Source organism: Calliphora vicina, chromosome 5, assembly GCF_958450345.1.
Source record: "Calliphora vicina chromosome 5, idCalVici1.1, whole genome shotgun sequence".
Classification (NCBI taxonomy): Eukaryota; Metazoa; Arthropoda; class Insecta; order Diptera; family Calliphoridae; genus Calliphora; species Calliphora vicina.
The window spans coordinates 64,732,607-64,754,749 of NC_088784.1; the positions used below are offsets into that span (position 1 = coordinate 64,732,607).

The window sequence follows — 22,143 nt, forward strand, 5'->3', positions numbered from 1 at the left end:
TTTCTATAGAAAAAAAGTTGCTCTGTGAACAGACAACTTTTCTATAGAAAAAAAGTTGCTCTGTGAACAGACAACTTTTCTATAGAAAAAAAGTTGCTCTGTGAACAGACAACTTTTCTATAGAAAAAAAGTTGCTCTGTGAACAGACAACTTTTCTATAGAAAAAAAGTTGCTCTGTGAACAGACAACTTTTCTATAGAAAAAAAGTTGCTCTGTGAACAGACAACTTTTCTATAGAAAAAAAGTTGCTCTGTGAACAGACAACTTTTCTATAGAAAAAAAGTTGCTCTGTGAACAGACAACTTTTCTATAGAAAAAAAGTTGCTCTGTGAACAGACAACTTTTCTATAGAAAACAAGTTGCTTTGTGAACAGAAAACTTTTCTATAGATTTTTTAGGATCATTTTAAAAATTGAACATACCAGAGGTGTCCTATTTTCGGAACCCCTGGTCCCGCTCCTGGTGGGGTCATGAGGTCCAAATTCAAAACTTAAACTCAACTACACTTCCTCTTTGCGCATGTGAAATTTAATTCAAATCGGCGTATGGGTTTAGAAGTTACAGATTTATTTCCCTCCTTTTTTATTCTCATACCACTGTGCGATGGTGAAGGGTATAATTAATGTAAGTACTTTTTCCAAAAAAAAAAACATTTTTTTATTTTTTTAAAGTTTGACTGCAGATAACTTTTGATTCAGTAAAGTAAAGTAAAAGCCGTTCTTTCTTACGATTATTAATAAATTTGTTGTTAATTCAAAAAAGACATTTCAAGAAAATCGGGAAAGAATTGGATTCGCTATTAGCAAAAAAGCTAATAACTTGTAAACTATAAGAAATAATATATGGCTAAAGCAAAATTTTGTAGACCTCGTCTAGTAAATTCATTATACATATATAAAAATCTTTAAAATCGGATCGCAAAAATTTGGCATCATATTTAATTTAATACCCGAGGTGAACCAATTTGGGACATTGTGACTCTTCCCCCCCCTCTTGGGCACAAAGTATACAGAGGTGTCACGAGACAGAAAATAATCTCGTTTTCTTTTTGTCTCTTTATTTAATTATTTCCACTTTTCTTTAGTTCCCCCACTGTAATGTTGGCGACTGAATAAGAAAAGTAAATTGGCTCATAGCTGCAATCTATGACGCAGGTTTCATTATATTTTTTGCCAATAAAATTAAATTGTCGATTTTTTAATTAATTAACAATTTTACATTCAATGATTTATTAATTTAATATTTTAACATTGATTTGAATCAGATGGATTTTTGTCATTTATTCTTCAAGTTCGCAAATCAAGGTTATAACCTGAACTTTGCTCTTTTCTGTTTCTCTCAACCACTAACCTAAAATAATTTCACTCTCTCAGTGATATACACAAACAACTATTTTTAAATATTTAAGTCTGCAAATTTAGCATTAAACTCAAAGTGGACCTGTTATATTCGTTCTCTGATTTTAAATGAAAACAAAAAATAAATACTAACCTTGAATATTATGACCAGGAACTGTTATGTTAATTTTAATAGTTATCATTAAATTGCAATCATTCTGCTAAAATTTATTTCCCATAATAATAATAAAGTCTAAAAAGTGTACTGTAGGGTATAAAACATATCATTCTTCAGCCGTTTGTCTCGACTTGAGATTAATTTCTTTTATTATTAATGTTTTCTTAAACAGATAAAATCAGAAAGAAAAAACAAAAAGACCAATTTAGAAAAAAACAAACTACATAGAAAGTTACTTGAATCGTAATACAAAAGTAAATAAATTAAATGAAAATAAACCCAAAAACTAAGAAATAAATAAACAAATGAAGTAAATAGAAAAAAAACAAACAAATTAAGATAAAAACAAAGTTTTTTAAAAAAAATTTAACATAAAAAATTATAATAAAAATATGTGTGTATGATTTTTTGTTTCTTATCTTAGAAACTAAAGCAAATAATGTGTGTTTGTATATTATGGCTAAAGAGTTTACACCATTTGTTAGTTAGTTATTTAGTTAATTAGGTTTTAGATTTAATGTAGCCCATAAATTGTTGGTGTAATTAAATACATATGAATATACTCAATTAAGGGCCTTTCGGACAAGTACAAAAATAAATTATTCTTCATCATCCATTCATTATTCTTCATTTATAAATTTTTATATTTTTTTCTTTAAATTTTTTCTTTAAGTGTATAGTATTTAATATATTTATATAAAAAGTGTTTATTGTGTATGTTTTTTTGATCTACTGAAAAGTGTTGTAATAATTAATTATTTATATGAAAAATGGCAAAAAAAAACTATTTAAAACTGTTTAGATTTCTATAGATACATATACAATAATTAAAAAAAAACGATAAAAGATACAAATTGAAGATATATAATTAAATAAAAACAAAAACTCCTACCATAAGGCAATAACAATTTCATGTCGATTTGACCTTTAGAAATCTCTTTCATCACACTTTCTCTCATAATTATGCATGTATGTTTACATAAATATAAATATAATAATGATAATATTTAATTAATAATTATAATAATAATGATGGTAAAAACAAAATCAACAGGAACATTTGCTTTTGCCATCTGAAGCTGTTTGATCGCCCGTATTGTTGAGATTGAATTTTTCACTGTCGGCCAAATCTGCAGCACTTATCAGTTTATCGTTGAGTAAAATCTGGAATTTCAGTAAAATTTTAAATTATTGTTTTTCGGATAAATAACTAGCAGAAAACCAGAAAGACTGTTTAGATTTGTCTTACCTTATTAACTAACGCTCTAGCTGCCTCATCTATGTTAATATTTTCTTTGGCGGAAGTCTCAAACCATCCAGCAAAACCATGTTCCTTAACATATTCATCCATTTTTTCGGTATTTGTTACAACTCCTTGTTTATCTTGATCGCACTGGAAGAAAAGAACAAACATTTTTAATATTAGAAAATTATTAACGATTGAAATATCCGAATTTGTCACATACAACAGAAAAATTCGGGCATTAAGAATGAATGATTCGATTAGATACAAATTCGCGTAACACAACCAAAACAGTTTTCTCTGTCTCATATATAAGAATAAAGTTGTATCTCAACGCAAATAAGTCTCCAGGAATCAAATTTCCTAAAAGTTGAAAGGTTGCTAATGTAACGTCATTTCCTAAAACGGGAGGGCCTATATTCAAAACCCTCTATCTTTGATTTTCACGAAAATGACTTTTTGATGGCAAAACCCTCTATTTGATCATATTCATACATACACATTGAATATTTTTGAAAAGCAAAACCCTCTATCTATCATAATGTCCACAATAATATAAAATTTTAAAAACCAATTATATGTGAGATTCAGTAGTTGCTTTTAAAAAATATTGTAGAATACTGAAAAAAACAGTTTTTTGGCTCTCCTGAAAATTTGTGTTTTTCAAGATAGAGGGTTTTGAATATAGGCCCTCGATATATTTATCTTTCTTCTTGAACTGCAATCCGTTGTTAGACATTGCCAGAACTGATAAATCATTTTGGCCTGACATTTATCTTCTGAATTTTTCGAAATTGCAATTGAAAGAGGTGCGGAGATTTGCAATCATTTTCCTTTGCAATCATTCAAACTTCCCTGGATGGCATCTGCTAATTCTTTCCATAAAATATCTTTGGGAAGTTTATACTTCCATAAACTTCGCCGTGCCTCAACTTCCTCTATAAGTTTGATAATAGTTTCCTGTTGCTACACGGATACCACCATTCAGCAGATGTTGGCGACTGAATAAGAAAAGTAGCTCATAGCTGAATCTATGACGCATGTTTCATTAATTGAAATGTCGCTATTCATTTTTGATATATTTTTGCAAATTCTATGAATTTCCTAAATGTTGAAAGGTTGCTAATGTAACGTCATTTACGAAAACGAGTGAGGCATACAAAAAAGATACTCTCCATACGGAGAGTATATATTTTTCTTTCTTCTTGGATCAGCACTGAGGGGTGACCCCTACCGTGCCAATCGAATGATTCGGTTGCACATATAGAATTTTTCGGTTCTATGAACAGAAAGTCAGTTGATAAAGAAGAATTTCGGTTGCAGTAACCAAACTTTTGTTACCACTTCTAAAATTTTATAGCCACAACTGTAAAATTTGGTTACTAAGGTAGAATCATTCGATTGGAAACAAATTCGTTTGCTATCACGAATCAGTTCTCTCTGGGTACTCATGCAACGCATTGTGTTGGAACTAGGAAAATATGTGATGGGAGGGAGGAAAGCGGGAGTAGTGTTTCTGTACATTCGACTAGAACTTTCCAACATTGATAATAACAGGAAACACTTCTGCAGGAAGTTTGTTCCACATACGGACAGTACAGCTAAAGAACGAATGTAGTGTGTTGTGCGGTCCATTGGCCAATCGACCACAAAGGTATGTGTTCCTGATGAAAAACGTGTATTACGTAAAAATCTACGGGTATCAGGAACAAGTTCCCTAATTCATCAGAACACATTCCATTGTAGAACCAATAGAACATGGAAACGCAGCCCACATTGCGATGGTACTCCAGCGAATCAATAGAGTTAGGTACCCTACTGTCACCAATAATCACCTTTACCCTCTCCTAAATGCGGTCATGGGATTTGTATTTCATTTTTGGTCGGATATAGGCGGTATAAATAGTGAGGAGATCAGATGGAGTGAATTAATTCCTACACCGTTTAAGAAAACCGATTTAGAGATTGTCAGAAGGTCGCGATTAAGGGAATCATTCATGTTTTGCCTCATTGCCCCTATCTACTTGGTGGAATGAACTGCGAGGAATTTACCGTCAGCTCAGTCGATCTTAAGCATAAGTCAATGGGACGCAAGTTTGTGAACCTATTGGGACACAATGGGCATTATATCAGGAATTATCTGAAGGCTGTAATATCTACGAATACTGCACTAACCGGCTCTTAATAGTGCCAGAGTTGAACGAGTGTCCCTGGGAGTGCGTTCATTTATTTTTGACGGAATATCGCTGCAATAACGTCTTTCAGGAACATTTGATGGTTGGAGTGGCATTCCTGATGTCATGACACCAGGAACTGTCCAGTCAGCAATATATTATGTTGTCTGATAGAAAGCATCCCGGATTCCTTATGTAGTTGATCCACATTAGGCATTTTGATAAATATGGTTGCGATTCAGAGTGCATGATTCTGGCCATCTGCAATTCTCGTCATTGAATATCACTGAGAAATAAGGTTCATACTGGGACGATATAATTGATAAGAGAGTGCCCAATTGCTTTATATAATTTTTTTAGGGGTATCATGTGAACTTTCACGCAGGCTGGGCATACATTAGGGACGACACGGTCGATGCGAGACCAGAGCCTGAGTCGAAGATATTTCCTGACATGATTCGGAAGGACTCTAACTCAAGTATATGGAAATTGATGTAAGTGGCAATCAAAGAAGGCTCTCAAACACTACCCCTAGGATCTTCGGGTTCCGTATTGAATATGGCTGCCTTCGACTGAGAAGTCGAGTTCCATTTTGACTTCCTTAAACCGTGAAGTGAAAAGTGACATTTTAGAATTTGGAGTTGATAACTTTAATTTACGTTCCTGCAGCTGGTCTGTGATGGTGGCAGTGGGATATTTTAACACTTAAGTCGTCAACATTTACAACAGATGAAAATATTGTGGAATCATCTACATACGACACAAGACATCCTGATTGAGTGCAGGAAGTTTAGCAAGATATATGTTGAGGAGTACCTATAGGTGATAGTACTCCTTCTTGAGGCATGGCCATTTTTATCTTGCGGAAATTTGATTTCTGTCCTCTGAACTTAACAAACGTTTGATAATTTACTATCCAGCCTTTGATATTGTTGTGCAGAGTGTATTTTGTAAAGAACTGGTCAACAGTATCACATTTACACCGAATGGTGTCAAATCGTACACGGATGTGTTCATTATTTCGTTGGGAAGCATTCTAATTTCTTCACTTCAATTGATCTTCTTGCTATTCTCGATCGAAATAAGATTCTAAATGAATATTTCGATGTTAATAAAACTGTAAAAGATACTTGTTTTGAAATTGGACCTTACAGACTAATGGAGGGCGGATTCACACGACCAAATGCATTAATTAAAAAAGTAAGAGATAAAAACAAAAATATATATAAAAAAAACTCACCTTATTGGCCAGCAATATACACGGAATTGGACTACCATCTGGCAATTGTACTTTTGAATCTAAATCCTCTTTCCACTTACTAACACAATCGAATGTACCACTACGTGTTACATCGAAAACAATAAAGGCACCAACGGCTTCCTTGTAATAAACCCTTGTCATATTACCGAAACGCTCCTGACCGGCGATATCCCACAATTGTAAACGTACGATGGTATTGGGATCCCAGTGTAAAACTTTTAAGGCGAAATCGACACCAATTGTGGCGCGATAATTTTGACTGAAAAACTGATGAACATAACGTTTGATAAACGATGTCTTGCCAGTGCCCAATTCGCCGATGACTAGAATTTTATAAAGATGCTCACGCTTCTCAGTGCTTGATGATGTCATTACAGTCTAGAAGAAATTCAAAAAAAAAAGTAAAATGTTATTCATAAGAATATAATAAATGTAACTAAGTAAATATAAATCATCTCTAAAAGATTATTGAAATGCTTATTATAGTTATTAAAGCTGAATAAGCATTTCAAATCATACATAAGTACTTAGGTGTAAACTTAGGCACTTAAAGATTTAAAAACAAGTCTTCTTATGTTTTAATACGAGTACTTTTTCCAATTACAAAATCTTAAACCTTCTTTCTTTGATTTTCTTATACGCTCTAGGGTTTCTTATATTTAAACAGTTTAATGACTTCTATTTGAACATGTCTCTTTACTCATACAATAAGATTTAAAATGAAACAAAAAAAAAAAGAAATCGAAAATGTAATTCATTGAAAAACATGCTGGAAATAAATAATAATTTAAACATTAAACTTTGACTAGTTAAACAAACATCGATACTATTTGAAAAATGTCTATGTGTGCAGAAATAAAAGCAGCAGCAAGAGTAACATTCAAATCAGGAAAAGAAATCAACAATTGCATTTGTATGGTTTCCAGACTCAAATTTCTCATGTCTCTTTCACTCAAAATCCAAACACAACGAACAACAAAATCAATGAGGAAATAGTCTGGGAATGCATAAACACTGAGTGCTAAATAGTATTTGACGAAGCAAATGCAGATTTGCAATAATAATGCAATGATACCTACATGTATCATTGCACTAATAATTCAAATTATAAAAATTTGTAATTGATACATATCGACAACGATGCGCTTCGTAAAATACCTTAATTTCTTTAATTATTAAGAAATATTATTTGTACAATATATTTGAAAATAGTTCGGTAAATGGACGATCAACAAAAAAAATTGTTTCTCATTTGTTAAGAGAAGTGTAGAAGTCTGTGGTTCGATATTTCCTAGATTCCATGTAGGACAACTTATTCCTACATGGAATAAGACATGATTTTGGAAGATTAAATAACAACCCTTTCCTTCTTCTTGGACCACCATTTATGGAATGATCCCTTGTGTTGGAACTAGTTTCATTGTGTTGGAACTAGGAAAATAGGTTGTGGGTGGGAGAAAAGAGAGGGTAGTGTTTGTGGACATTCGATTTGAAAATGACATGAAAGACTTCAGCGGGAAGTTTGTTCCACATACGGAAAGTACGGCTATGGAAAGAATTGTAGTGTATTATGCGGCCCACTAGCCAATCGACCACACAGGGATGTCTTCTTGATGAAAAACTTGTATTACATAAAAATCTTCGGGTATCAGGAACAAGTTCCCTAATTTGTAGTACTGATAGAACAGTGAAACGCAGCACCACATTGTGTCGGTGCTCCAGCGAATCAATAAAGTTGGATATCCTACTGCCACCAACAATATCCTTCGCCCTCTCTTGAACGCACCGGCCCATACATGAAAGTTGTATTCCATTTCCGGTCTGATATAGATGGTGTAAATAGTGAGGAGATCAAATGGAGTGAAGAAATTCCTACACCGAGACACTTGAAAATGTGTTTAGACCAGCGGACATCACATTGTATTCTCATGTCCAGAATATCAAGAGCGTCTGATTCCACAATATTTACAGATGAAGAGTCATGGTCTGTCATTCGTTTTTGTGTCAAAATGCAACACTGAGTCTTGCGAGCATTGGAAGCGACACTATTCCCACAAACCCATGTAGAAATTGTCACAAGATTCCGATTAACGGAATCATTCATATTTTGCCTCACTACCCCAACCTCCGACAGGCATATGCATACAATGGGCATTCTATCACGAATTTAAAAAACTATTCGTTCACGGTAATAGCTACTAATACTGAACTAATCGGCTCTTAATTGTGCCGAACGAGTTTCCCTCGGAGTGTGTTCATTGAGGACTTAATTGCTGACGAGATAACTTTATTATGAGTCCTGGATATCGCTCAAGTAACGTCGGAAGGGAATCATTCATCAACAATTTGAGGTTGATGTCATGATATCTGGAACTGTCTAGTTATCAACATGCGTTGTCTGACAGACAACACCCAGGACTATACAGTTCCTGATGTCATGACGTCAACAAAGTCACTCCAACCTTAAATTGTTGTTGAATGATTATCTCATCAACAATACAGTCCTCAATGAATACACGATTCGGAGTACATGGTTCTGGATTATCTGTAATTCTCATCATTGAATGTCACTGAGAAATGAGGTTCGCACTGGGACGATATAATTAAGAAGAGTGTGTCCAATTGCTTTATATCGTTTCTTTGTTCTTGCCCCGATAGTTGCCAGCAATAGTATTTTGGATTTTATTCCGAAATTATCATTCTCCTGGTTGTTGTTGTTGCAACAATATATATAATCATCGCACAGATTGTAACGCACTCGACTGAGTGTGTTCAAAGATCATCAAGACGGAGTGAGGTGGAGTTGAAATCGATCGTTGAAAGCAACCCTATTCCCACGACCCCATTTAGAAATTGTTACAAGGTCCCGATTAATGGAAGCATTCATATTTTGCCTCATTTCCCCAACCTCTGACAGGCTTGGTCTGTAACTGAATGAATATGAATAGCAAATGTTGCGGTCATCTGCAAAATAATAGATAGGGTTGGAAGTTTGACGTAGAAGGTCATTTAGAAAAATAAAGAATAGAGTAGAATAACGAACGGATCCTTGCGGTACTCCTGAATTTATCTTGAACTCGTTTGATGAGATTCCATCTTTAACAACTCGTATAGTGCGATCTCTAAGAAAGCTCGGTATAAATCGAGAGAAGTTATTACCGACGTCAGAAGTAAACAATTTACTAATACATTTAAGACACATTTCTATTGTTCCAATTAGTGAGAGAAGAAGATAATTTGGGTCAGTTCCGTGATCTGTAAGAACTAGAACCGGAAAAATTATACTCGATTAAATTAAAATATGCAGATGTAATTTAACTTGGTGCAAAATATATTTGGGGTATTCACACGGTCTACTATTTGGTCATATTATCATAATACCCTATTATTATATGATAGTTTAAACAAATTTTTGTCCTGTTTCAAACAAACAAATTTCTAAACTAATAAGACTATTTGAACTATGTTTATAGTTTTGTCATAAAATAATATTTTTTTTGTTAAAAACACAACAACAACTATTATAATATATTAGGACATTATGACAATATGACTAATAGCAGATCGTTTGAATACCCCAATTACTTTTTACATTTTCTAATTTTTAGCATCAATATTAATGTGGAAACAAAATTTGTAGTTAAGAAATATTTTCCACGAAAATTAAAAAAAAAATAATTTTCTGCTACATCATTATTTGTATTAAGTTGAATGTTATTGTGAATAGTTTATATCGTTTATTGCAAAAACCAGTCAAGTAACACAAAATCCAAAATTGAGTTATTGGTCGATTACTGTTTTGTAATAGTAAATGCATCGTTTAATGCAAAACAAAATTAAATACTGCCCCTATTATGCGGAAACATAGCCAAGAAATCCGTGTTTAGTGCAGAAAAAAGTCAAGTGGAAGCGCCTGACTGACCCTACTAAGCCCTAATCTCTTTTTTTCATAAATGTTGTAGATCTCAATAAATGTTGAAAAAAAAAAGATTTACAAGCTATAAAATCCTACTTGGTTGGATATGACGAGTTTTGTGGGAATAGTTTTAGTGTTTAAAAAACCGACTCTTTAAAAAACCGGTTTGTCGGTTAACCGAAAATTGGCCTTTTTTAAAAACCGGTTTTTCGGTTAACCGACATCGGAAAAACCGGTTAACCGACATACATATATGTGAAGAAAACATAAAATGTCCAATAAAGTATACACAGCTTTAAAATTTTTAGTTTTTAGGAGTCAGGAATTGTTAATATTAAATAACTATAAATAAGTATACAAAAGTGCTAAGTCCTTTATATTTTGTAAAATCGAATTCAATTTAACGTTTGGTAAAATCATCACTTAGTTTTTAATGAATCATTAGTAAGATTTAGCCTAAATTTATAGAATTATGCGGAATTTAATTTTAATTTTTAATAGTTTCATTATGTGCAATTTATTCTGAAAAAGTTTTTAAGTAAACTCATCGTCCTCTACTATTTAGAATCATTGTAATTCTTAAAAATATTAATTTAATGAGGTTTGTATTGTAAATCAGCAGTTTAGGTTTCAAATCAGACCAATAATGTGTACACAATGAATATTAAAAATGCGCAGAAACGTGAGATTTATTAATTTTAGTCCCAAATTTTAGAAACTAACCGACTAACCGAGTAATAAAAACCGGATAAACCGGTTAACCGAAAATCAACATTTTAAATTAACTGGTTCTCAAAAAAACGAGATTTCAAAGAAACACCGGTTTTTCGGTTAACCGGTTTATAAACACTAAATATTTTTCAATGGCCTATAATGAAAGCTCTGTAGAACGAGTGTATGATGACGAATAGTTATTTCAGAACAAATATGAATATATGAATATGATTTTAAACTCTTCAAAAAGATCAGTTGTCATTTTACTTTCGAAGTTCCTAATAAAATTAGAATATTTCATATGAAATTTTCAATAGTAATGGTTGTTTGTTTCAGAAACCAGTCAAGTGTGTAAAGATTATATTATTTTTTAAATATTTGTAAATATATATAAAAAAAAGTTTATGTTTATCAAACAGTTACACAAATTGACAACTTTCATAGAAAAAAATATAAATTTTATAATTTTTAGGTTGCTAATCAATAATTTGTTGCTTGACTGGTTTTTGAAATAAATGATTCAATTATTTCACATTCAAATATTTCTCAGACCTTATTGTTTTGTGCGTTAGAAAATATACCTCTATAAATATCAATTTGAAGTTCGCTCATATTGCAAAGTATGGTAAAAAACGTTAATTTTTTATGAAAACAACAATTTCAATATAATTTTTTAAATTTTGTTAAACAAATTCTAACCACCATGTTATGTTTATGGGACGAAATGAAAAATTTCGATAAATAAATATACGTGGCATACAACATGTATGGCTATTTTAGTTTCGCTTTAGTTTGGTTTTTATATAGGTTTAAAGTTCATATTTTTTAATAGATGCGTGCAAAAGATAACTGTTAATAACTTTACAACTGTCAGTCAGATTTAATCATTTGTGATTTCATATTAAATTAATGATTTTTAATTTTTTTCAAGAAATGCGTTTCTCAATCAACCAGTATATAGCATGGAAACTCGTCCTTGAACAGGATATCTCAAAAAATATGTCTTCCATTTTCCAAATATTTCAATAGACTTAGATCTTTGCCTCTCAGTTACCTATCTAGTTGTCATCTATGCTGATTATGTTTATAAAAATTGGACAACTAATTAGAAATATATAACTAAAAATGTATTTTTGATTATTGGGAAATTTGTACTAAAAATTTATTAACTTGTGATCGCATCAGGTTCCCACTCTGTAATTTTTATGTGTCGTTAACTCTACAATGGATTATAATAGCGGAAAGCCTCTAGAAAATGGAAGATAGTTTTTTTAGATATCCTTTATTTTAGGAAAGTTTTTTTGGCTCAATATCTTATAATTGTAGGTCTCTGAGTGAGAATGAACTAAGTACATTACCCTTCTAAACTAGTAAATGGGTATCAACATAAACTTCTATTAAAGGATTTCCTCACTAAGTTTTCAAAATTTCGACATATTTCGTCATAATATTATAATAATGAAGCTGATTTAAAAGTTTTAAAATCCACATCGTTAATTTATTTATCTGTAAACACCCGGCACACTGGTCAACAATTTCGTTTTTCACTTTCTAGAATAGACATTCTTACCGGTTCCATATCTTGATCCATGGTTAAATCACCAAAAGCTGGCATCGGTTGTAAGTCTTCAATGTTATCTTCTTGTTCGTCCGTATCCAAGGATAGATCACTAACACCCGATTGATAACGGAAATGGGAACGTTTCAATTCCGAACTATGCGATTCGTCGAATAAAGTCGATTGCGATATATAATGTATGCGACGACGATTTGCCTCGGTTATGGATGAATCTTTGTCGTCGATATGCTTTTCCAAATTGGGCTCTTGAATGGAAAATTCGTATAATGGCTGTTGGAAGGGAGCTCTAACTGGACTGCCTACGGCAAATTGTACGGTGGTTACCGGTTCCTTTATTGCTTCAAGGGAATCGTAATGCGTGTCACCCGAATATTCGCTTGGCTTAACACTTTCCGCTAATGAGATGTGATCGTCTGCTTGTGGGAAGGTTTGCAATAGAACTGAATTCGAATTGTCAGTGGTAGATGTTTGTATATTTTCCTGTTGCTGCTGTCTGCTAGTGGAAATTTCGTCGTCGTCTGTTGTTGTTGTTATAGAAGGCGGCGGCGGTGGTGATGCCAATGAAGCGTTAGTTGAAGAAGATCGAATTTCAGATGATGTTTGTGGTAAACTTTTAAAAGTAGTCAGACTGTCGGGTGTTGTTGGTTGTAGCTGTTTTTGGATTGATGAATTCGTTGGCAGTGATGTATGATCTATGGCTAGAGTTTCATGTGTGGTTGACGCTGCTGTAGCTGTTGTTGTTGTTGAGGTAGGTCTTGGTAGTCTATGACCTCTTTGTGGATTTATCATTAAATCGGTTTCCTTTTTAGGTGCTGCTGCAGCTGCTGTCGAATTGGCGGCTGTGCTCGTATTGCTGACGTTGGATCCTTTTGAGGTCTTTGCAGATGACGATGATTTCTGTTTGGATTTTGCACCCGTTACTAGTTTAATAGCTGCTCTAGTTGTGGTGGCTGTTTTGCGTATTGCACCACTGCTTGTACTCGAGTGACTGGTCGGTGTGGATGTACTCGTCGTAGTTGTTGTCGTTGTTAAGCGCGATGGCTTAGTGGGTGCTCTCTCTTTAGGTGGTGTATCTTTAGAACTTTGAGTGATTGTTATCTCTTCTTGTTGCTGTTGCTGCTGTTGTTTACTTTTAGATTGTGCTTGTGTTGTTGTTGTGGTTGTTGAGGATTTCTGCGACGTTTGAGTTGTTACTTTTTGTTTGAGTTTTTTACTTTTATCCAATGGTTCGTTAGATGATTTTGTCTCGGTATCGGTGGTCTTAGGTTTACTGTCTTCTGGGGTGTCGGTCTTATTGGTTGGGGATGGTGATGGTGGTGATGATGGGTTTTTGTTGAGTTGTTCTTGCGAAGCCACGGTTTCAATTTTCTTTGATTTAATCGTTATTTGAACTTTACTTCTAGAGTTCTGCGGTGATAGACGCTCCGTAGTTATAACTACTTCATTTTCCTTATCCTGAAAAATCGGTTCCAAAAATTTCGTTGCCTCTTGATCTTCAAAACTTATTTTCGGATCGTCTTGTTTGGGCACCACCTTCGACTTTTTCAAGCCAAATATGGATTTAGCTGACTTTTTCTTTTTCTTTAATTTCTTATCCGCATCCGTTATAAGATTTGATTCGGTTAAATCTTCAGCTCCACTTGAAATAATCTGTTCTGAAGATTCGGTGGCTGTGGAAGAGCTTTTTATACTTGGTTTCTCTTTTTTGCGAGTAGAACGTGAAAGTTTTCTGAGAGCAGTGGAAAAACGCGATCGTGTTTTAGTTTTAGCTTGAGTCTCCTCGGGGTCAGAGTGTATGGCACGAGAACTTTCAGCTTTAGGACAGTTCTCTAACAGTTGGTGCTGTTCACACGTTAGACTTTCCAATGACGTGGGTTGTGTTAGTTGCAAGTTTTCAAACTTGTTTAGAGTGTCGTCATTTTCGCCGGCGTCAATATTTTGCATATTATTTTAAGTTTTAAAGACGCTCGTAAGGAATCAGGGGAATATTTAGCAGGAGATAGAGGACAAGGGGTTTCGAAGAATAAAATTTCAATTGATTTAACATAAATTATTGCCAGAGATTCACTTGATTTCACTAAAGACACTTGTAAGGTTTCTTTAATGCAATTATTTTCTTTGTTTTTATTTTATTTTTTTTTTAATTGAGCACATAAATTCATAAAACACTTTTCATTCTTCTTGTTTGAAATTCCATTATTATTTTTGCTCTTAATCATGCACTTTTCCCAATATCCTTGGCCATTTTGATTTCAGATTAACAAAATTCTAGATCCTTTATTGCATTTGGGGCTTTTTGCCGTTTGTGGCTGCTAAAAATATTTAACTGTAAATATTTGTCCGTTATTTAATCGTATTTAAATCACCACCGTTTTCAACGCCAATTTAAACATAACTATTCTCTTCTAGGTATTTGTAGGCTTTTTATAAAATTTTGTTGTTGTTATTGTTTCCCATTCAACAACAAAAATATCACAACAAGCGTCGTCACATCTGCTCTATGCATTTGAGGGCCAAACCAACCACGAACGACGAACAAACAAAGTGTTTCAATAGTCAGCAAGTCAGTCAGTCAGTGCATTTGCAATTTGTTTTGAAAAAAGGGTTTTAGATTACACTACTATTTCAGTTTATGAATGTATGTAACTATGTAGCAAGTATTTACAAGTATGTTTTTAGCCAATTCTATCTAGTCTAGTCTAAGTTGAAGGGACCAACAAACCAAATGAGTACAATTTGAGGTGGAAATTTGAGTTTTACTCAAAATTTATTGCGGTCAATGTACAGTGCTCACAACAAGTGCACTGCACTACTTATTATACCAATTATCTATATGAAAGTCACAATCACCTGCATTTATGGATTTTTCATGAAATTATTTTAAAAGAAACAAGCAAGTCAATATTCAATATGAAGTATTGAACTTACAAGTAGAAGTTTGACAACACAGAGCAACAAAATCGAACAAATTGTAGAGGCTTTTTAAACCACTACACAATTCTGATGTATTGTGGTTCCAGTAGTACAAATATGGTACAAATTTTAAATTATATGGAGAGGTTTTTTTTAAAAAAAAAATTTAAATAAAATTGTGAATATTTTTACACGTTTCTCCACATAATTAATGATAACTCAAAAACGGTTAGGCCGATATTATTAAAATAAACTTAGAAAAATAAGAGTAGCGGTCATTGTCAAATGTAGAGATAGTAAATATATGGTACGTAGGCAAGCCAGATATGTAAATCAAATAGAGGGTAGGTCAATGAACACTACCTTGTGGTAATCCTACTCTAATCGTATTTTCTCTTGAAACGTAATCGTTGTACTTAACTGTAAATAAACGGTCCGATAGATAAGATTCCAATAGTTTATGGGTACGTGGTTGCAGCAAACATTTTATTTCATATACCAGGCCTTTTCGTCAGACTTTGTCGAAGGCTTGAGCGACATCCAAAAATATCGCTGAATAATATTTCTTTAATTAAAAAGATTTTCTTATCTCTCCAGTTATACGATTTACATGTTCGATTGTTCCGAGGCGTTCCCGGAAACAACATTGATGAACTGGGATAATATTTTCCTCATTTAAAAATGGTATGATCTTCATTTTCGAATAGCTTCGATAAGCAAGGAAGTAAGGTTATTGGTATATAAAAGGATGGTAACTGAATCATTTCCAGGTAATTATTTCAATAATATTTTATCATCATTAGATAATGTAGGCACTGGGGGCTCTTCAAGTTCAAAAACATTTTTTGGCGAGTTTGGTAGAAAGACTGTACTTAAGTGATCGGCAAATATTTTAGCCTTTTCCTATATACCGTGAGCCCAGGTCAGCTTTACTTAAAGGGCTTTGCTACTCTACCGGTGGCTTAATATTTTTCATTTTGTGTGTTTGGTATTTGTCAAAATTTGAATATAATTTCTAATTGAAGAGCTTTTTTCAGATTTTTTACTAGCAGCAGACTCCTCTGTCTTGCAGCAGGTGATCTATTTTGTTGTGATTCACTTCTGAGTTCATTCTTTTCGAAGTCGTTCAACATCTGAATTGGAAATGTGCATATTAGTTTTAGGAATGATTTGACTCTTAGAATGATTTAGTGAAGCCATAATGAAGTGAAGCCATTGACACATTTATCTACATCTTCCTCACACTGAATACAAAGATATGTGTGGATATGACTGCTGATATATTTTTTATATTTTAGACAATTTGTTCTGAAGTGATATGTTTCAGTATGAAATTTTGAAATTTTTACGATCAACTAGTGCCTTATAAAGCTGTCTGCCTCTGGGATTCATTAGTCGAGAGTCCCAGTAAGTGTGTTTGGCATTATAGTCGCCACATGCCAGAAAGCGACATCCTAGAGTAATAAATAATTCCTCAAACTTCTCCTTGGTCATTGACGGGCCATATAACGCGCTTATATTTAAGATATGAAAAAGCCGGCCTGAATTATGCGAAACCGCTCGATTTTTTAGAAAGATTTCAGTTAATCAAATAATCCAACTTGATTTTTTACTTGCATATACATTTAAATACTTAAAAATGATTTATTTAAGTTTTATCAATAATTTTGCTGAAGAATGAAATGAGAAATCATGAATGGTTTTTGAGTTATAACTAAAAAACTAATCAAACGAACCTCAAGATAGGGAAAAATATAAAAGGTAATAACAGAAGTCATAAGTTTGGCCTGAGAACGCCAAACCTTTTGGATGTTTTACTATACTGTCCTAGTATTTTCAATCTGACTTGAAACTTCTCACCTCCCCCCAGAATGGCTGTTGCACTGTATTGTGAACAAAATCCTGTAGAATGATTTTTGAATACAATGCATCTGTGTATAATTTTGCATCCAACTCGATATTTATAAGATATTTATGTAGGTTAATGTATTTTCTAATGTGATCTTTACATGGGAGCTAAGATCAGTTATGGGCCGATAGATCGGTACGACGAATTTAATATATCGAGCCCTTAGCGCCAAATTATCGTAAGCGACATTTTCTAAATTTTTTTTTTATTGCAATAATTAAAATTGTATGGACCGACTGATGTTTTAGCGTTCTCAGAATATCAAAATTGTTAATAACTTAAAAATTATAGGGGGTAAGATTTTATCGTAAGTCAATGTTTATATTTTACAGAAAAAAAAAATCGTAAGCGACACACAGTGGTATCGAACAAAAAGAGGGAAATAAATCTGTAACTTCTAACTGGTTAGATTGGTTCGAATGAAATTTCACATGCGCAAAGAAAAAGTGTTGTCGAGTTTAAGTTTTGAACCTTGACCTCATGGGACCACAGGGGGCGCGACCAAGGGTCCCCAAAGTAGGACACCTCGGATTAAATTTATTCGTTTGTGTCCCGATTTCAAAAAAATTACACACATATAATCTTGTCATCGAGCTCTATAAAAAACCTTGTCCTAGCTGTCAAATATTTCTTATAGCTTAGGAGATATTCGCATTTGAAAATTAAATTTTACCCACCAGACTCCAGTTTTTTGATAACAGCGTGTCCAAATATTTTCCGATATTCTCCAATTATCATTTTTTGGATTAACAACACATTTATGTGTCAAATAGAAAAAGAATTGTTTAAAAATAATGATTAAGTCCAAAGTTATATGCATTCGAATTTTTCGCTAATTTTCTGAGAAAAAAGTACTATTTTTTTTAAGTTATCGGAAAAAATTGCTAAGAGGATGTATAAGGAATATATACTTTCTGAAAGCTAAGTTTTTATAAAACATTTTAAATGAAAAAAAATAAAAATGTTGTTGTTATCGAGGGGACCAGGTCCATTCAAAAAACACCTATTTTTTATGTAAAACTAAATTTTAGGGCAAAAATTCTAAAATCGCATATTCGATATCAAAATATAGTAACCAATTTTAGGTGGCCTAATATGTTTCTAATTATTCGTTTTTATTGTTCCATTTTAAATAGAAAAATCTACATATCTGTGAAATTTCATTAAAAGCTATTGATAAATAAAAATTTAATTTCAATTCGAAAAATTTTTATCTATTCAATAAAAAACATTTTTTGTCGTATTTTTCAATTAAGTATTCCATGAACTTTTAATTGTCAAAAGTTATATATATTTTTGAAAAATAGACAAATAGCTTGAAGCAAATTATATTATATCGCATCATAACAGTTTTAATTCTATGTATAAATTTCAAAATAATCAAAAAACCTTCTCCTGTAAAATTTGTGTTTTGTCGCTTACGATAATTTTGCGCTAAGGGCTCGATATTTATTTGTGTTGAATTTCCAAATGTTAACGATGTTTATAAGAGTTTTATGTGTATTTAAGTGAAGGTCAAAAATTATTTTTGCTGAATGTTGAATGGATACTGCTATTCTAAAAGCATTTATGTACATTGTCAATACCAAATTTTTGTGATCATCTAAGAATATTAGGTACAAATTTCATACCCCTAAGTCCTTCCTCTAGGCCTTATCGTTTCTTCAACAGACGACAGACAAAGCTATATCGTCTTAAATGCATCCAGATATACTGTAAATGTTTTTGGATCTACCACCAATATTTCGATTGGTTACTAAAGATCGCTTGAGTAAAAAATTAAAAATTGTTCTCAAAAAAAATCAATGCAAAGTACTCCATTGAATTTCGAAAAAATCATGTTGATGAATAAAATATCTTCAGATTCTAAGAAATTTTTATTCATTGTTATCATTGCAATGACAAGCACACTTTTGTAATGCAGTGTCAAAATAACTAAATTTAAAATAATGACCTACTAATAATAAATAAATAATAAATCGACTATATTTTACACAACAATGATGAGTGTTGTTAAACAATTAATATCACTATGTAGTTCTAACTCAAGACCTAATAAAATTATTAATTTTTAATATTTAATCAGTAACAAAACCCTGACATTCCAATAGCATGAATAAAATCTCTAAAAATTGTTTGCAAATAATATTGAAACAAACAAATGTATTGATTACTACATATTTACATAGTGAAAAATAAGTTTTGATTTAAAATAATATGTAATTTGAATTATAATCAGAAAAGGTAACAGTTTCTTTAATTCAATACCAAACAGATATTGATGCTGCACAGTGGGGTCAATCGCAAAAAAAGTGGTAATAAATCTGAATCTTCTAAAATACTGATCCAATTTCGAAATGAACAGTAGAGGAGTATTAAATTTGTAATCATCCTGTTAGATCATAATGTGAGATACAGGATGTCAAACTCGAACACCTCTGTTTAGGAAAACTTTATAGTACATCTTGTAACTTGTACAAATATGAACAGATTTTAACGAATGAAACCTTTTAATAAAACAAATGCGAAGGTAAAGAAATTCCTGTTTTTAGTTTAAATTTTTTTGAAATTTTCGTTTTATACCTTGACTTTATTTTGAATTTCGCAAATGTCTTCCATTAATCGATGTCCAAATATTTTCGAAAAACATCCACTTATTTCTAATAAATTCCTAAATAACACGCAACCGATTTTAAGGTAATATCTCAATCCGCCTAGTTGTAAAAAAATTCAAAATCATGTGAAATGAAATGAGTTTCAAAAATGGTTAAATTTTGACAACGTTAAGCATACATATTGGGATTGGCCATCCGATCGTAGAAAAATTCCAGATCAGAAATATCATACGAACTATCTGCTGATCATTCTCGCGTTGTACTAAACTGTTACTGCCAATATCCATCGTCTCATACAGAAGCTTCATTGTTTAAGACTAATTGGTTCAAATATAAAAAAATACATAAGCAGCCATATCCACACTGAATTTTACAGTGTGAGGAGAATAGAATTGAATCAAAGACTTCAAGTGTGTAATCTTTTCGGCCTTGGATCACTCTAAGTGCCAAATTCCTCCTAAACCTAAAATGGAAATTTCTAATACAGAAATTAATAGACCCCTCCTCGAAAAGAAGAGTGTGAAGAGATTTTCAACACAACAGATCTCCTGCTGCTAAGCAGATATCGTCCACTGCAAGTAAGAAACTAAAAAGAGCCCTCCATTCGGAAGAGGATCGCAGAAATCGAAATTATATTGAAAATTTAACCAATGCTAAGCACACAAACTTCTCCCTTTCGAAGGCAGCTGAGAACCTTAAGCCACTGGTAGGGAGGCAAAGTGCGATAAGAAAACCTGGGCACATAGATTTCGCTTGGTGTTCCACCAAAGAATTTTGTATTAGGAAAGTTACCAGTTCGCATAGTAACAGACTCTGAACTAATTAATGTTAGTTCTAGACGATGTTCAGAAAATCATAAAAGACAATCTTAAACTAAAACAAGTAAGAGACCTATATTCGGCTGTGCCGAATCTTATATACCCTTCACCAAATTATACTTTAAAATATTTAATATTTTTTTTTCCAAATTGTTTTTGAAAATTAAAAAAAAAAAATTTTCCCGATGTTATTTTAATTTTTTTAAATTTAATAGTGAAAAAAAATTATGACAAAAAAATTCTTTTGGTAAAAAAAAAAATCTGGTTAAAAAATATGTTTCCCGATTTTGACCCATTGTAGGTCCACATTACTATAGCCGCATATACATCGCTGCAATGGACTTTGAAATATCTATCATAAGATATCCATATTATCTATATTAATAATAAAAAATCGAGGTTGTCCCTGTTTTTTCCTTATATCTCAGCCATTTGTGGGCCGATTTTTTCGATTTCTCGCCGGAAGAATTCCCCATATATTGATATATGAATCATGTATGTAAGTTATTTGGGGGCTACGGAAAGTTGATTTCAACAGACAGACGGACAGACGTACATGGCTATATCGACATCGCTATCTTTAATGATCCAGAATATACATATATACTTTGTGGGGTCGCAACTGAAACATGTAGAAATTACAAACGGAATGTCAAACTTTGCCACTCATGGTGAAGGGTATACAAATCTCCAGGTTATGATTAAATTACATCCTCCATGATTGGAACCTACCAGATGTGGCAATTATTGTCTTCATAGTATTATTCAATGCGATCTTGTCCTAAGAGTTTTTCTGAATGATTTTAAAATCTCCAAAATTAACATTGGAATCATCCTACAGACCGATTAGCCTTGTTTGTCTCAACTATTTGAGAAAATAATCAGAAGGAATCTTTTAACATTCTTAAATAGTCAAAACATTATTATTATTCAATGCGATCTTGTCTCTAGGAGTATTTCCGAATGAATGGAAAATCTCCCAAATTATAATGATACCCAAGCCAGGAAAGGATTTGACATTGGCATCATCCTACAGACCTATTAGCTTATTGCCTTGCTCCTCCAAACTATTTAAGAGAATAATCCAAGGGAAAATTTTAACATTCTTAAATAGTCAAAACATTATCCCAGATCATCAATTCGGATTCCGTAAACATCACGGAACAATTGAGCAAGTTAACCGCCTAACTGGAGAGATACGAAAATCGTTAGAACTAAAAAAGTAGTGTTCGGCAATATTTCTAGATGTAAAAAAACTTTGGTATTTATACCCTTTATACCATTGAGTGGGACCCTGGAAAATTAGTTTTTGAGATATTGCCAAAATACTTTTCTAACAGAGTGCTAACAAATTTCATTTTCTTAGAGCCTATCCTCCTCTGCGATTTCTTCATATATAAATTTTTAGACGTTTTATCCCACTGTGTGATGTTTGGAAGGAAAACATCTTTGATGTATGATATGAAAATGCGTTTAATGTTGACTG

General features: G+C 32.6%; 1 protein-coding gene across 3 annotated transcripts in view; it reads right to left on the reverse strand.

Annotated features, from left to right (window-relative positions):
- Positions 1-1,600: 1,600 nt before the first annotated feature.
- Rab32 (RAS oncogene family member Rab32) overlaps positions 1,601-22,143 on the reverse strand; it is a 49,782-nt gene continuing 29,239 nt past the window's right edge. For 2 of the 3 annotated variants that reach the window (XM_065510849.1, XM_065510850.1), the window contains 3 exons: positions 6,173-6,571; positions 2,765-2,908; positions 1,601-2,679 (listed from right to left, as the gene is read on the reverse strand). In XM_065510849.1, coding sequence (XP_065366921.1) covers positions 2,563-2,679; positions 2,765-2,908; positions 6,173-6,571 — 660 coding nt within the window. In that variant the 3' untranslated portion in view covers positions 1,601-2,562. Of the gene's footprint in view, positions 2,680-2,764; positions 2,909-6,172; positions 6,572-12,393; positions 14,520-22,143 lie in introns of those variants that run through there. The other variant, XM_065510848.1, reaches the window with a different exon arrangement.